Genomic DNA, 18908 nt, shown 5'->3' on the forward strand with positions numbered 1-18908 from the left:
TTTTTGAAGTCGGTTGTTTTTAACGCAGTTATTTTTATTTAATACTTTTTAGTGTATTTTTCAACACGAATCAAACGAGCCCAAACTCGATAAAATTGAGTCAATATATTACTGAGTTCCTATGGCCACCTTCCGATTCCATCATCAGATCAGCTCCATGTCATGATAATGTTTCATCGCTATCCAATTTACATTCGTATACAAAATTTCAGCTCAATCGGTTACCGGGAAGTGAATCAAAGTTACTTGCTACATTGAAATTAAGTCATCGAGTACAGACAAAAATGCTCATAAAATAAAAACTACTAGACCTAGCCGAATAAAATTTTTATGGGACCAATTCGACACCATCCCGCATCGAACAAAAAAAGAATCACGTAAATCGGTTCAGAAACCTCGGAGTAATCGGTGTACATACATAAAAAAAAAAAAAAAATATATATACCGGCCGAATTGATAACCTCCTCCTTTTTTTGAAGTCGGTTAAAAAATAGTGTGCGTAATGATTGCCTTTATAAATATTGACCACTCTATTCCCATAGTGTTTACGTTACGTTAAACAAAGACTGTTATGTGATCACCATTCATGTGTCTTAAAATACTTTTTCCGACGTCCATTATTTTTACACTACATTCAAAACAACAAACAGTGAGACAAGATGATTTAAAGTGACGTCAGAATACACCTACTTAATGATTCATAGCTATCTCTTGTCCATTTAAGCACATAGAGGAAAATCCTTGAAAACTAATCTCTTCTGACCAACACATCAGTCAAGATATTTTACGATGGGATTGTCATCGTTCTTTAGGACAAAAATCTACACTAATATTATAAAGAGGAAAACTTCGTTTGTTTGATTGTAATGAATAGGCTCATAAACTACTGGACCGATTTTAAAAATTCTTGCACCATTTTTTCACCATACTTTTCCATTTCACCATTCGAAAGCTACATTATCCACGAGTAATATAGGCTAAGTTTTATCCCGGAAATCCCACGAAAACGGGAACTATGCGGGTTTTTCTTTGAAAACGCGGGCGAAGCCGCAGGCGGAAAGCTAGCCCCTAAATAAAAAACGATTAAAAAAAAGATATTTGATCGAATCGTTAATAAATTAATTAAAAAGTACGTAATGATAAGGAGAATAAATTACTTAATGAAATGATTGTTGTTCAATTAACTACAGGCACGAGATGTCTTTTACTTTTTAAATTGTTCGTTCAAGTTTTTATCCAATTGTGATTGGAATGCAATAAGACAGTGCAATCTTTATTTTCATTGAGTATTTATAAACAAATATTTTATGCGTATACTATCTCTATGGTGATATGGTCTGGATAAATAACTATAAACTGATACTTTGTTGCAATTTATAATGTCTTAGTCTTCAGGTCTATATTATCTACTGATATTTTTCAATTTTATAAAGTGTATAGAATAACATTACTGTTATTATTATGAATGGATCTTGTAAATCCATATCCACCTTCTTGTCTTTAATTGAGATGCTGTCGTTCGCCTCAGGCTATACTTTTTAAATGAGTAGGTAGTCGATTTAAATATAGACGGTGAGCCTAGTTAAAATAAATAACGTTAACTGTCGTACAAATAAATGTTTCAAAATTTAATAGGTTAATTATAAATGGAAAAATTGGCCTTAATTAATACGATGCTCTAATATTACTCTATCTAATAGAACTAAATGAAGATTAACATAAAACCATTCCATATTACAAGCAACTACATGGTCTGAGCTAGTTTACAAAATACAACTTTAAATTCAATATCAAGAAAATACAATGCATTTTATTCAAGCTATACCCTGATGTTCATCTCATAGCTATGAGTTATGACCCTCAGTGGCATATTGTATAATGTTTTTATTTGTACACAAAAAGTTGACCCCACACCCCGCAATGACGTTGGAAGCTCGAACAACTTAGCACATTAGTGCGAGACAAAAACAAACACAATCTCAGTTGAAAACATTTTTTCCTATACTAGAATAACATACGACCATGAGAATGTTCGGCGATTCTTCGCAGAAATTGAAAAAGGATATCACAAATGTTTATCTGCTAGATAACGTATTTTTAATCTGCACTACGTCATCAGAATTATCGTGAATTTAGGATATTCGCGTATCCTGTTGTAATCGTAGAACCAAGAATGTTTACGTCACATGTTTTGTGTCACATTGATTATTATTATTTTTATGTGAATCTTAAAATTATCTATGAGCAAAAGAAATTGAATTATGCATTGATTCAATTGTTATTTTTCAACAGACAAGTTTTTATGAAGTAGTGATATAAAATGTATCCTTTTTTTTTTTTTTTTTTTTTTTTTTAAGTGGGGAAATCTTGCATAGATACCCACGGCGTCCGGGGAAAGGGCCGCGGGTTATGTCGGATTCCTACCGACCAAAACCCCACTGTGTTCCGTCAAGCCACATAAACGACGGGGCCACGGGTATAGGTAGAATTCTTCCGTGACCCCATCAGCAGCTGCCCGTCTCCAGGCCGACACAAAAACTATGAGCCCGCCAGCTCTTACCTCATAGGGCGGCGTGAACGGAGCACGTCTCACGCCGCCTCATCTCACCGGACGATGGACTAAATCCCCGCTCCATGTATCCTAAGAAATCAGTATCAGTATGTTTTCATCATAAATATTTTATCCATGAGTTAGTTTACATCAGATAGATATGGAATATTTATTGCATATTGATACGAGGTTATTCGTACAAGTAAATAACTTTACTGATATCTCAATAGTTTATATTTTATGTATTATATTGTTCGGTTAATTAATTATTAATGAGACAAATCACGATTATTTCACGAAGTCATACTTATTAATAATTGTACATTGAACGTTGGATATTGGATTAATAGTACAAATATCTATTACGTTTTAATGAGAAATGATAGCAAAATTATAATAGCCTATCTGCAATCGATTCTTATTCTAATTTTAGACGATTTCTTATCGGTAAATGATGATTGGTAAAAAATGATTCGATTCATATTCCGATAAGTTGCTTACTTTACAAGAATAATGTTCATATTTCACCTTAAACTCAGTTACAGAGAATTAAAGTATATTGTGATAATTTATTACATTACCTGCTTTGTTATACGGATTTTATATTTGCTATTAATTCGTACGGTAACTTCAATCAAACACTACCTACTGACCGAAGTTGTTCGATGATTTAATACGACCTACTTTGTTCATATCTAGATAAATCTTATGTCTAGATTCATTAAACACATACAAATTTGATATTAAAACATAACGGTGTATGACAGGCGCATTGTGCGTAGTTAAAATTTTTAAATACGTTTATATTGTAAATAAAAAGCAATTATTTTTGACCTAGATGGTGAACTTTTAAACAAGCTTATCGTATGCGAATAATATATAAATTAATTAATAGGGTCACTGTTGAAAGTATTTAATAGTTCAATAATAACTCGCTATCAGAACGTATTCGGTTATCGTGGATTGTTGTTCTAGTAATTTCTTAAAAAAACAAATCTTTCACCTCATTGCATAAAAAAACAAGTTGGCAAGAGCAAGAAATTGTTTAATTATTTTATTATACTCATATTACTGATTTTGAAACTTAAACTGTGTGATGTCACGTCGTTTCGAAAAAGGATGTACCTACCTAATATTTATTAGAATTTAGATATGTAGGTACCTAGTTAGTTATTATTTTACATTACATTCGAAATTGTGCGTACTTATTCATGCGAAAATATGTTTAAAAAGACTATGTAAACAAATTACTAAATTTTATTTTTTGGTGCTTCATTCCAGCATCCCGCTTTCTTTCAAACATGAACAACATACTCTACGTACCAATAATACAAGATTATCTAAATTTAATACAATAGCTAATTAATTAATCAAGAGTCAAGTTCGGGCGACCACGCGTCTGCCCCAGCTGCTCAGTTTTGGCACCGTGCCCCAACATACCAAACATTCACTGTGTTACTAGGTTTTCATACCAATTTACTTTTATTCTTAGTTTTTTTAACGTTAATCGTTCGCTTCCTGCTTTGAGTGCAATTAAATGTGGGGATAACGATTTATATTTGGATGAAAGTTAACAGCACTCTATTGCATAGTCTAATGTGTAATCAGTAATGTACGAAATATTTGTGTGCATTCTATCGAAATCCGTCTAGAAGATCAAGGGGTATAAGGGCATGTACCTAAGAAGTATATCTTCAAGACGTTTATTATATAGATAATGTAAACAAATGTTCATAAATAAAAATTAATTTGATTTTAATTGCTTAAAACTCTATATAATCAAAAGTCTAAATAGTTTAACTCTCAAAAGTTTAACAAAATAAACTTTATAAACAACACTGGATGTAATGTTATTAAGGTCTTGATCAAAGGCAGCATAGTTTAAGCTAATGTGCTAATATGCCGACTCGTTTTATAATAACATCTATTTATACGGTGACCGGCAATTTTTTCGTGCAAAAAAAACCGTTTGACGTGTGTGTTTGACGCATTTTGCCAAACTCATAAATAATAAACACAAATGTATGCTGCAGTGGGCAGACGGAATGAGGGTACTGCAATATTACTTCATTGTTGTCTATAATTGGGTTAGTGGAGGTGTTTGAATTTATGTAATGATAAACAGACACGTTCAATTGAATGTAACTATAAATATATCACTGCGTGTTTTATGCGTAAAGTCAGTTTGAATTTATATCAATGAATGCATGCTGCATTTTGTATTCTTTAGGCTTATCTTTAGGCTTATAATATAGCATAATAATTTGTTTAGTAAAATATTGTAAACATATTATATTCCTCTATAAAAATACATCAACCGTAAAACTTAAGTATTTTTAAATTAAGCCATTTCCTGCGTATTTTGCAATTTGTTGATGTTTGTAAGACATACATATCAAATTACTGTGACGACGTCTCGCAATTGCAACGGAACGATGATGAATAAAAAGCGAAAGCAGAATTTTTTGTGCCCAATATCACAGAATCCCAAAAATTGGAAGCTATCCAACGAAAGACAATGTCGACATCACCTTGAGTGTTTACCCGCAAATAAAATCACTTTTCAGTTCACTACAGTTCTCATTTCTCGTATATGAGTGAAATCCGAGATTGTTTGATATAACGAGTTCGTTTGAATGTTTGTTTGCTTTGCAGACTAAATTGTCTTTGTTCGAGTGAGGTTAGTGACTGCGTCAACTTACCTTGTTGGATGTTTGTCGTTTTTACACCGTTTTCTACAAATGGTAACGTTCTGTGAATCGAGTTACTCCTGATAGCCTTTTGTATACGAATAACGTGAGATACATTACTTTGTTGCGTTGAAATAAATTAATAATTATGTATCATCAAACTGTCGCTTCGTAATGTTTTTATTCGAGTGAAATAATAATTGCCTCAGAAAGTAACCGGCTAGTTTAAATTGCAATCGCCTCTTGTTTTTGTATGATAATCTTTTTCAACTCGATAAAATGCATTCAAAAATACGATCGACCGCACAATGAAATGACAAAAATTAAAAATAGATTAACTATTTTTCAAACATTTATGTACTCAAGGTATTATAAAATTGCTTTCAATGTTTCATCAGCAAGCAGCTCTGATTATTCTAATATTCTCAAGCCTTGTCATACACGGCTCATCGCACAATAGACAAATTGCAAACAACTTAATAAAACATAATATATTAAGGTACAAGTCCGAGACGGGCCGCAGACTGCAACCGCAGGCGACACTGTGGCTACCGGCTGCGGTTACCGCAATGCTGCCTGCGGTCGCTATTCCAACTGCGGCTGCATGCCGTGGCTGCACAATGCACAGAACCGTGTCTAAATGATATAAACAAAAAAGACAAAGATAGTTTGTCACTTCCGCGCAGGTGGCATTTGCATACTGCAGTCTGCGGTCGCTGCGCGCCGCGGCCGCACGCTGCGCGTTGCGTTTGCAGGCAGCAGTGTTGCCGCGCTTGGAATCAATTTCATAGATGTTCATAGAAACAAGTGGTGTCGCTTGCAGTTTGCGGTTGCAGTTTGCGGTCTGCGGCCCGTCTCGGACTTGTACCTTTACACAGAACATGACTTCAGTCATATGACGTGATTTGTGTACTAACGTGACCTGTCTCTGAATAAATGAATTGTGTTTTACACTTGGAATGGAATTCCGAGCAAGGTTTATGACGAAATGCGCGGGCGCATAAAACGGACGCTATTAACTGGAAAGTAGGGACGAATGTATTTTATTACTTAAAGGAAATACATTTATCGCTCTTAGACTGTAATTCTTGTTCTTACACCAATTTATTTTTAAATTACGTATCGCTGAAGCTTATTGCGGTTGTTTAAAACTGCAAAATTGGAAAAAAATACAGTTTATCTCTTAAATGTTTCAAGGCACATGTATTTTATGGTGGATTAATGTTATATGTGGATTTGATAACGGTTCTTAAATTGGCTTATGTTAAGAAGTAACTAAGATATCTTTATACATTAAAAAGTATTATGGGATTCCCGCCCAAAAAATACGCGGTCGAAATATCTACTGTTTTTCAATAATTTATTTATACATAATATACTAAAATCAAGTTTTCAATTGCTATCTTCAAATACTAATCAAATATATTTCAATGCTACGAGAAATATTTAGCGGAATCAATTTGACGTAACTTGCCATACAAATTTTCGCTCACGCAGCTCTTGAAGATTTATGGGCTATTTATCCCACGCGTTCAGTAATGGAGTGACTTGAAGAATCACAGTTAACGTTCAAGTTCAAGTGAATTGAAAATAAACCGTGTGCTACACTCATAATAGATTCTGGTAATTTATATGCAAATTAAGTAGTTAATTCACGATTAGTTTACGTAAGCAGACTTGTTGAATTTGTGTGTACCAACGGTTATGTGTACAATTTCGTTTTAGTTTTAAATTAATATTGAGTAATGAAAAATAGATTGTACTAACTTTATAATTAGAAGAAGACTTGTGTAGCTTATTATTTTAGTCCATGTACAAATAATAATTATTTGCCCTGATTAACTTGTGTACTGCCATTTGCCAAGTATGTACATATTCTATGGTAGATACTGCCGCACAGAAACATATTGAGGAAAGATTTGAAACGTTTCAATATGAGTATCTAATAACAGATAGATACAGATATCGAGTTTATTTTATTAGTTAATTTTCATAATATTTTGCAATATTTGGTAAAAAAGTGAAACAGAAAATAAAGCTAGGAAGTGAAAATAAGTTTAAAATGGTTTGATTCATAATAATAAATCCCACGTAATATATTTAAATTATTCACATTTACGCATATCTCGAAAGATAAGGCGGAAAAGTAATAGGTAATTCCATAAGAGGCGTGTTAAGTAGGTTCTAGTGGGTTAAGGTCAATTAAAAAACGAGTTGAGAACCAAAACTCAGCTAATAAGGAAGTTTACTTGTTAACGAATCTTTTAACCTTTTCTTATTTTTAACCAATGTCCAATATACAACATAAATTATAGTAATTAAGAGCATTTTCACTTTCAAGAGAAAGTCGATTTGCGAGATCAATATATTTTTGAGATAAACATTTTTTGTTTCCGAGACAATCAGATAAAAGTAAACAAAGGAAAGTAAATCTGCCAAAAATAAGTTGAGAACGAAAATGTTCAATTATGTTGATATACTACCAAATGAGCTCAGATACGATCAATTAAAAACCAGTTTATAGGGACTAGCGCAATAAATGGGAACTAATTTGGTTTCGAGCTTTAAGTATTTACGTCAAGCTATCGTTTAATTCTTAATTAAATGTTTTACCCCATAAGGAAATGTAACCTACATCTAAGTTCTCGTGTATCTAAATTTAGATATTTTTATGAAAATATCCACCCTTGCATCGGTTTGTCTTTACCTTACATAATTATTATTGTAATAAGATAAATTTTCTCCTTTTGTAGGTTTCCATTTGCATCTTCATTTTGCATACTTGACTACTTGAAATCGCCCCTAAAAGTATTGTGTGCAATCATAATACGGTCTCTTATGCAATAACATTTTGGGCTTATCCTAAAAATTTCAAAACACAGGTTCTACATGGGCCTTTTTTCTGACGTAATTTTCTTAGTTAATCGCTGATCTCATATTTATTCACGATTGCAGGATGACGCACGCGTATACAGTTTTGGTGACAAGGTTAAAATTTAATTTGTATTTTTACGTCAAATTATGGTTAGCATTTGATATGAGATGCTGAATATTGTCCAAGATTTTGTCTGATAGCCTTTATACGTCAAAAATAATGTAATGTTCACTATATCTCAAAGGCTTATCTAAAAACGGTCTCGTAATAATATTCCTTTAAATTTATTAATAAATATCTATAATATCTATAAATAATAATCGCTATATTTACAAGAAAATTATGAGAAACATTTGCATTTTAAAACCAGTATCTCTACTGTGACTAACCTATTGCATAAAGAGAAGTGTAATTCGTAAGATATGCCAATTTGTGGATTCGATTGCATAGTGACGCTTTTTATAGAACCAGATTTCTCAGAGTGATCATCTTGAAGTATAGAGATATAATGCTAAACTAAAATAACGGTTTTTTAAATGTATTATGTTCATGATAAATTATAAATAGCACATATTCTAGATTTTGGACACATCCTCCTCCTCAGTCAGATCCTCATAGTTGCGGATCGTGACATTATTTTAATTTTTAGACACATAAAGTGATGAAAAGGCATGATCTTCTATTAGGGAGACAGAGGCATATTTTTATAGCTTTATCATAGATAATATAATACTGACTAGTAGCTATCATAGGTTAGTAATAAACTATACAGTAATAAATAAACTAATAAACAAATGTTACACATGTTTTTATTAACGTAACTCACCTTGAATGAAAGGCGGTCTTCAGTATATTGCATTATGACGCGAAAGCGGGAAAACTGCATTGTAATTAATAGATAAGCTTCAAATGATTTATGGATTCAATGATAAATAGCTGCTATCGAAGCCAAACCGAACGTGAGAACGTTTTCAATTTTACGCATAATTTGCGTTCATATCAATAACTCAGAGGAAGATACGAAGTTTTGTTAATTTGACTAAATATTTAGAAAGTACAGTTAGTTGCAATATTAATGAATTTTGTCACTTTTAATATAATATAGAATATTTTATCATGCTGAAATATAACGTATCACTCACGACGTCTTAGAATACCGTAGAAGGGAATTTAGTTTATAATCGGGCAAGTTATGGTTAAATACTTTAATGAATTAATGAATGAAAAATACTTTATTGCATTGAAAATACATAAATACGTATAACAAAGACAAAACAACAGAAACAGCAAAGGGCGGCCTTATCGCTAGGTAGCGATCTCTACCAGTTTCACCACAATAAAGATAATATTATTCACAGCACCTGTGACCTGTTAAAAAATCATGCATAAATTCTGACCCTACAAATAGGCCAAGTTCGTTTCCGCCAAACCAATCACAGCTGTATAAATAATTGCGAACACGACATTTATTTCGGATATAAAAACAAGCGACATTTAATTGAAACCTATATGGAGTGTTTCAGTGTTCACGGCCGGTATGTTTGTATTTAATGTTTATATCAGTTGCATCGACCTCTGTGACTCATATATTTCATCATAAATGCAGCCTTTCGGTTGAATGTAACGCCTGTAAAGGCCGTTCGCTATTCAGGTTTCCCGATCAATAAACACGCCTAAATATACGTATACAGAAGGTACCAGATTGTTTGTTTTATTTACATAATTGTTACGTAGCTCTTTAAATATATGTGCTACGTGAAGATAGACTTCAACATCACAAGTCCCAACTACAGCCTTGTAAAGATTGTATAATGTAAAAAATATGTGATTAAAATATATCGTCGCTATATTGTAAAAAAAATGTAATACATAGAAAAACATACTACATAGAAACTACATAGAAAAAACATATGTATTTAAACTATGTACATAGAAAAAACATAATTGCCAAGTATTTAAACGATCCTTTTATTTGAATTCATTTTGTAATAAAAACTAAAACATTAATTTTTAACCAACGACTGCTTGATATTTATCATTTTAAAATACCTTGTAACATCGTGCTTTAAACTACATATTCTTAGTTTATAAAACATAGCTTTTCCGTCTATAGTGCTTAATGTGACCATCATTATTTTGCTAGCAAAGGTTCCCTATTACCATTTGCAAAAAAGGACAGGCAAAGTCAATTACATATTGTGTAATATATTCAGTATTCACACTCCCGCGAAGTCGGTGTCACATTCGTGTTAGCCTAACAGTTTACTTCCTGCGTATAACATTGAACTACTTTTAGTCTGACCGCCGGCCAAGTGCACTGAGAATATGGATACAAATAGATACCTTTATAGTTTATATATTGTCTCCAACAAGTATGTGCCAGATGTCTTAATCAGTTTTAAAATTAACACAATCTTGGTTAGGCTAGCGAACTTTGTTTACAAATATTAATGGCGATTAAAAAACAATAGACGATCGATAAACAAAATAATTAAATTTATAATTTAAAGAGGTGTTATATTTTTTTAATAAATAACAGATAGATTATAATCTAAGTTATGTTTGTGTATGTATTTGTTAGACCGCAGGGAATGTCCAACATAGTGGTCTTATTTATTTAAAAATAAATGCATATTGTATATTTAAAAAAGTAATAAAAGAAGACATAATAATAAAAAGAGTCAACATTTGTCAAAGTTTATTTTAATAAACGTTTTTCATGAATACTCTCCTTGAATCTTTCGCCCAGGCATTGCCAAGATCATGATATATGATATAAATGACTTACAAATTGTTCAGTTGCTGTCAACAACAAAAGGAAACATAGATTCAAATTGTCGTTGAACTGCATTTGCAACAATTGAAGTGATACCGATTTGCTCGCAGTAGATCGCAGGGGTCTTTATAGAAATTATTTTGTCCTACATTTATACAATAGGTGTGCTTTAGTAACACACTTTTGATATCAACTGATATAAATACAATATATTCCATAAAAATCTGCTTGAGCATAGAACGTCATATTAAATTAGAATTTTTTCTTTTTTTCAGATGGCGCTAGTCTTATAAAATGGCGTGGCTTCATATATCTGCTTGCATCTTGGTGGCGTCCTTACTTCTCAATCCAACTTTGGCTGTCGTCTGCCCGAATAGCTGCGTATGCAGTACCACACGGGATGGCCTACACAGAGCTACCTGCAGCAATATTGCTGAACTACACAAATATACCATTCGTCAAAAACACCATAACATCAATATTTTAGATCTTTCGCACAATAATATCACAAAAATCACTCACGAACTGGATCGACTAACTGAAGTTGTAACACTTGACTTATCCACAAATGGACTTACGGATATCAATAAGTTTTTGCACAATGCAAGAAAACTTGTCCATCTAAATTTGGCGAATAACAGATTAAAAAAACTGTCACTGATATATCTACCAAAAAGTGTCAGCTCGTTAGACCTAACAAATAATTTGCTAAAAGATGTTCCTTCGGATGTCAGTCATTTGAACAGTTTGGAACACTTAGAACTTGAAGGTAATCCTCTGGATTGTTCTTGTGATAATCTTATTATTCGGGACCAGTTATTAGCCACCAACGTTTTTATTGATAACGTCAAGTGTCACACGCCCAAAAAATTTGTAGGTCGTTCATGGTTAGAATTAAAAACAAAAGATATATGCAAAGCCTCCAAACTAGAATTTTTAGACATGATGATGGGGGATCAACCTATTGATGCAATGCGAGTCGGTGAAGAGACTACAGCATTAAAATCTATGCCTTTGATGGCCGGTAATGATTTAGAGGATGGAAATATAATTCACGGTGAACCTGTGGCTGAAGATGACGATAGTGTGCAATTTATGAAAGTAGGTAGCTTTTCATCTTCTTCTCCTATAAGTGATATAGAGGGTTCTGGTGAAGTTGAGAGCACTACAATAAGTGATATAAATGAACCGGTTCAGGAGCGCAAAGTACTGGGAAATCTTCTAGCTTCTGAAGAAATATTGCCCGTAAACAATATTCTTACTACAGAAAGTCCGGAAGAAGGATCTGGGGAGGGATCAGGTTTCTTCGGATTTGAATATGATGAACAAACAGAAAAGATACCAGAAACGACTACACCAGTTTTTGAAGAACTGAACCCCGAGCTTCCACGGAAAATATTTGAGGATGACGATGACTATAACGGTACGACATCTGAATTTCCTATTCCTAAACCACCATCTGTTTATGAGGGGGGTTCTGATTGGCATAGCAGAAAGGTTGAAGTTGAAGAAGTCACGGAAAAAGCAGTTACTCCGCAAATTACTAGAGATACGACTGTGTCTGAACAAATTCGTATCACGCATGCGTCTGAAGTGTTGGGTCAAATACCTAGTACTGAAGAAGAAGTCACTCCACATAAAACAGGAACTTATGTTTGTATTGCGTTAATTGTTGTTCTTCTCGTGGGATTGATAGGTTTTGCTATAACTAAAGGACAGATGCGGAAACGAAGAGACAGGAGATTACTTAGACAGCAAAAACGAGATGTAGAAAAGGCATCTAAAGAAATGGTCGATATGAATAAATCATTACTAGGCAAGCCAGCCGTTGTAGAAGCTCCAATAGATAAAAAGATCAATGGCAAATATGAACTTGTGCCTACACATGATACAAATTTAAAGAAAAATGAAAATGGAGACGTAGGAAATGGTGTGAAGCATGATGATGATAAACAAATGCGAACGGATAGTCCCCGAGATACAAATCAAAATAAAAGTAGTTCTAAAGATAATAATTTAATTGAAGATCCAATTTCACAGCAGGAAACTTCCTTTGAATCAGAACCAGCTTCGCCTACATCCGGCAAAGATAGAAATTCCCTTTCGAGTGAAGATATTTTCGTTCCTATTGATGATGATACACCAAGATTAAATGGCAATGCTGATTCAGATTACTCTCAACCTTTAATTAACGGGGACAGAACCAACTCTGACTTTTTGTCACCATCCCGAGAATATGTACCAGTCTACTCACCTGACATGGGGCGTGTTCGTATCAAAATGTCAGAAACTCCCAAACCGAAAACACCAGTGTTAGTCACAAGGAGTAGGTCGAATGCAGGAGATATTATAATCACGCCATCGGTGGATGGTACCGCACGTAAATCGACCACTTGAAATTTAGTTCAATTGTGAACAGTAAGAGAATTGTATAATATTATATAATATCGGTGTCAATTAACAAACATTCTAATATTGGCAAAATCTGTGATTTTACGTGTGTGTGTCAAAAGGGGGACTAGCGTATTTGCTGGTATGATGGTAATGATTGTGTATTAAGTACTGCCAAAGTGTGTTTGTAGTCGACAGTGCCTTTATTTTTAACTTGTTAGTAGTTTAATATATTTATGAGAGTATATTGTGCGATAAGTGAAATATTTTTATACGTGTATAAAATGTTGCCATGATTATTAGAGTTACATTTTGAATTTTAAAACATTTTTAAATATCTTGTTTCTCGGTGACGCATCCTGTACATTTTTTATTTATTCCACATAATTATTTTATTTTTCGGATACAATTTTGAGTTTTCAATGGTTGTGTACTTACATGTTGTATCCATAACTCATATATTGTACGTTATAACAACGAACGCTCGTTTTCATTGTCTTAGCTTTCCTACGAGAGATTTGTTTATTCATGGTTACAGAATAAGTTCCTTTAAGTAATTTTATTAAATTTAGTATTTAAGAATGTGATACCATTTATTATAAGTAATGAACGCTATTACGTATGCAAATTGCAGATAATACATTGTATATTTAATTATAATTTTAATAGGTTATTTTGTTTAAATTTTCTTTTCGTTTTTATAAATCCCGGTTTTATTTTCTGATCCTATATCTGTGCTTGTTGTGCTGTGCTTGTGACTTATTTTCTATATCAATCGTTTTATTTAAGAACCCTGAATCTTAATCTAGATCAAATACAAGAACAATAAATATTCCATTGTAAAAAGTTTTATAAATGATGTAATTTTATTTTGAACGATATAAAATGTTGATTGAAAATGTGTCTTTTATTGCTAACTAGCTTACCGCCCGCGGCTTCGCCCGCTTTGACTAAAACCTAATAAATTATATACTAAAACCTTCCTGTTGAATCACTCTATCTCTTAAAAAAACCGCATCAAAATCCGTTGCGTAGTTTTAAAGATTTTAGCATACAAAGGGACATAGGGACAAAGAAAGCGACTTTCTTTTATACTATGTAGTGATGATGATGATAAATGATTTACCTAAACTCCTGGTACCTATCGAATTAATAATTTAGCAGACAAATAATTTTTGATGTAGGGTCCAATTATTTTTGTAAGATTACACATACTAGACATATACAGTAATTCTCAGGGCCGGATCTACCCATGGGCTTTATGGGCTGCAGCCCAGGGCCCCGAGGTTAAAAGGGCCCCCATACCCCGATAAAAACAATGGGCGATAATTTTAAAAAAAATCTGTAGTCGGTTTTCGAAAAAAAAATTGATGAAAATCGCATAACTACCTACTTCAATAACTTTTGCTAACATGTACATAAAAGGATGTTTGCATGTTGATTTTCAACTTATAGAAAATAAATCTCATTTATTGAAACTATTTGGTTATTTTATATAGGTAGTTATACATAATAATAACTAGCTGCGCCCCGCGATTTCACTCACGTGGCTCAGATGTTGTTGGTCTTAGCCTGATGATATAATAGCTTTCCACTATAAATGGGCTATCTAACACCGAAATAATTTTTTTATAACTATCAACGTACTATTAAAAATTTATATACTTATAAACATTTGTCATTTTTTAACGAAATGTGTTATTGAATGCGTTTTAACTCTTATGTACGAGCCCGAACGAGTTATGGCCAAGTCATGTAAGGTTAAATTAGGTAAGAATCTCGGAATTCGAGATACCCAGCTGTAAGTCTGTAAATACTTATACAGGGTGTAATCGTTAAGTGTGCACAGGCGATTTTTCCGTAAGTATTACAGATAACAAAAAACTTTAAACTGATATCGAAAGTACTTAACCTTATGAGTAAAATGGCCGTAATAAATTTTTAAAAATAAATCGAGAAATATATCAAAAAAATTATCTTTAAACCCTCCCATACATTAAGTATGAAATATGAATATCCTATATACATTTAATATGAAAGATTTTAGCTTTCTTTTTCTTTTTTTGGTTTTCTGCTTTAATTACTTCGCAAATTTGAAGTGGCATTTTCACGCATTTTCCGGGACTTTTACAGGCATTTTCCGGGAATTATCCAGGCATTGCCAGGCATTTTCCGGATGTCCCCGGAAAATGCCTGCGTGAAAATGTCCGGGGAAAAAGTGGAACATACCTGGAAAAACCCCGGAAAATGCCTGGGAATTTCCCGGAAAATGCCTGGGAAATATCGGGAAAATGCGTGAAAATGTCCGGGAAAAGTGTGGAAAACGCCTGGAAAATCCTCGGAAAATGCCAGGGAAAAGCCTGGAAAATATCCGGAAAATATCCGGACAATGCGTGAAATGTCCGGGAAAAGCGTTTTAAATGCCTGGAAATCCCCGGAATACAGGGGAGGTGTACTTATTACTTTACAGGTATTTCCCGGAAAATGAAAATTCCCGGAAAATGTCTGGAAAATATCATATGAAAAATGTCTGGCATTTTCCGGATATTTCCCAGGTATTTTCCGGATATTTTCCAGACATTTTCCGGGAATTTTCATTTTCCGGGAAATACCTGTAAAGTAATAAGTACACCTCCCCTGTATTCCGGGAATTTACCGGGCATTTCCCAGGCATTTTCCGGATATTTTCCAGGCTTTTCCCTGGCATTTTCCGGGCATTTCCCAGGCATTTTCCGGATATTTCCAGGCTTTTCCCTGGCATTTTCCGAGGATTTTCCAGGCGTTTTCCACACTTTTCCCGGACATTTTCACGCATTTTCCGGATATTTTCCGGGCATTTTCCGGATATTTCCCAGGCATTTTCCGGATATTTTCCAGACATTTTCCGGGAATTTTCATTTTCCGGGAAATATCTGTAAAGTAATAAGTACACGTCCCCTGTATTCCGGGGATTTCCAGGCATTTTCCTGGGATTTTCCGGGCATTTTCCGGATATTTCCCAGGCATTTTCCGGATATTTTCCAGGCATGTTCCGGGAATTTTCCGGGCATTTCCCAGGTATTTTCCGGATATTTTCCAGGCTTTTCCCTGGCATTTTCCAGGCCTTTCCGAGGATTTTCCAGGCGTTTTCCACACTTTTCCCGGACATTTTCACGCATTTTCCAGATATTTTCCGGGCATTTCCCAGGCATTTCCCGGATATTTTCCAGGCTTTTCCCTGGCATTTTCCGAGGATTTTCCAGGCATTTTCCGAGGATTTTCCAGGCGTTTTTCACACTTTTCCCGGACATTTTCACGCATTTTCCGGATATTTTCCGGGCATTTTCCGGGCATTTCCCAGGCATTTTCCGGATATTTCCCAGGCATTTTCCGGATATTTTCCAGACATTTTCCGGGAATTTTCATTTGACCTTGAAATTAAATAGTTGCTTAGACCCTACCATATGTGGGTTTTGAGACAACTTTTAGGGTGTCAATATATAACTATTTACGTTTTACTACTATGTATTTACATTGTGATCTAACAAAAGACTTGCAATGTGATGACCAATAAAAGAATTTGCAGCACAAAAATGGAGAAAGGTTAATTTCTAAATTATTATTTAAATAACATAACTGTCAGATTCTTTTACTAATTTATAATAAACTAGTGGTCTGCCCCGGCTTCGCCCGTGGTACATATTTTGCAATAAAAGGTAGCCTTTGTCCTTTCTCGGGTATCAAAATATCTCTATACCAAAGGAGATTGCCCAAGTGACTATGGCACTTGGTATCGCAATGAAACTTATTGTGTCAAGATGAAATATAGCTCAATTTAAAGCTTGATGTTAGTACTTTTAGAAACGATTAAATTTTTTATATAAATAAGCCGCAGTTCGCGACAATAAAAATAAAACAATAGTTATATTCAACACTTCAAAAAAAATACTTTATCGAGTTTAAACTAACGATGAACGTTAAGTTTTACATTTATTACATAGGTAATATTTTAATTTACAAGACAAATGTGAAAAGTAAATCGTAATAAACATTACCTATTTCAAAATAAATTACGTCGAACATTGCGTCGAACACATTCATTCAAGATTCATTTCAAATAGAAATAAGAAACTATGACATAAGACGCAGGACGCTTGCAAGAGAGATAGATATATGTGTCAAAACAAAAACTTTTACTTTTATTTCTATTTATTTGGTATAATTACGACTTAATAGTGATAAATATGATCAATATAAATACAAATAGGAATTAACAATATCACGAACACGTGACACAATTAGTATTTTACTGATTCCATACGTGGTCATACATGTTTCAAAACACAAACTTTTAATATTATTTCAATTTATCCGGTATAATTAAGACTTAATAGTGATACATATGATCATTATAAATACAAATAGGAATTAACAATATCACGAATACGTGGCACAACTCAAATTTTACCGATACCACCCGTGGTCATTCTCCTTTCATGCAAATTGGTTCTGTAGTTTAGGCGTGATTGAGTAACAGACAGACAGAGTTACTTTCGCATTTATAATATTAGTATGGATGAATAACATTATTTTATTATTTTTTTATATTATCTAAATATGTATAAAAAAATTACGTGTTGGGTACTTTGTTTGTCCGCGATAGACTCCTGAATTAATAAAACGATTTAAAATCAAATTTGAATATGTTAAAATAACAAAATTGCGAAAGTAAGTATTAAGAAAATATGAACATTTCCAAAAAAAAAGGCCCCTGGGTAGTTTCAGCCCAGGGCCCCACAAGTTCACGGTCCGGCCCTGGTAATTCTAAATATTCTAACCAGGAAGATACCTACAGACTGAATTAAGGCCGTGTACGCGGTCCGTGCGCTGTTTGGCTCAAATATGTGATTTTTCAAACCAGATTGTCCATCAACCACTTATCTTACAAACATAAGAATTACTAATAATTTTAGGAAATTTTATTGTCTATATAGTTAGTTAAGAGTTTTTTTCAATTAATACAGTATTTGTGAATACCATCAAGATAACTGAGCCGATGATTACTTGATTTCACATTTAGTGTCAATTTCGAAGCTAAAAATATCTGAAATTGCTGACAGATCTAACACACATTTTTTTTTAACTAACTGCAAAAATCCTTATTAAAATAGTTAGTTAAAAGATTTTTTTATTTTGGACTCCTAACTTACGAAATTAAAATCCGAACAATGTGAATTTTTTTAGAAATTATAGTCGACAAAATGATTATTTTCACCAAGATATTTGACTTAGTTGAATATAATTTATGCATATTGCAATAAAAGAACGTATTACTTATAAGATAAAATTTAAAAAATCAACTAAGGTACCTCTATTATTTTTCTACAATTTTTTTTAAAGTACTATAAAACACTGCGCGCGACCCGATTAAAATCAGTCGGCAGCGAGCCTTTCCAGAGAGAGGACATGTTGCTCGGCGCTCTCCTGTGGACCTATGCTGTTCATAGTAAAAGGATAGCGCAAGCCGCGATCTATCGTAATAGATCGCGGAGATTTTGACTTGCGTTAAATTGAATAAGCCCTCTTAAGTAATATTTTTTTGGAATTCATCAACATCTTTACCAATCTTGTAAACCTGAATAAATT

General features: G+C 33.4%; 1 protein-coding gene across 1 annotated transcript in view; it reads left to right on the top strand.

Annotated features, from left to right (window-relative positions):
* The window catches only part of LOC123691608 (protein windpipe), a 33095-nt gene extending 18913 nt beyond the window's left edge, over nucleotides 1-14182 (top strand). The window contains exon 3 of the mRNA XM_045636098.1: nucleotides 11168-14182. Within this exon, the coding sequence (XP_045492054.1) occupies nucleotides 11187-13289 (2103 nt within the window). The 5' untranslated portion in view covers nucleotides 11168-11186 and the 3' untranslated portion in view covers nucleotides 13290-14182. The remainder of the gene's footprint in view (nucleotides 1-11167) is intronic.
* Nucleotides 14183-18908: the final 4726 nt, after the last annotated feature.

Source organism: Colias croceus, chromosome 1, assembly GCF_905220415.1.
Source record: "Colias croceus chromosome 1, ilColCroc2.1".
NCBI lineage: Eukaryota > Metazoa > Arthropoda > Insecta > Lepidoptera > Pieridae > Colias > Colias croceus.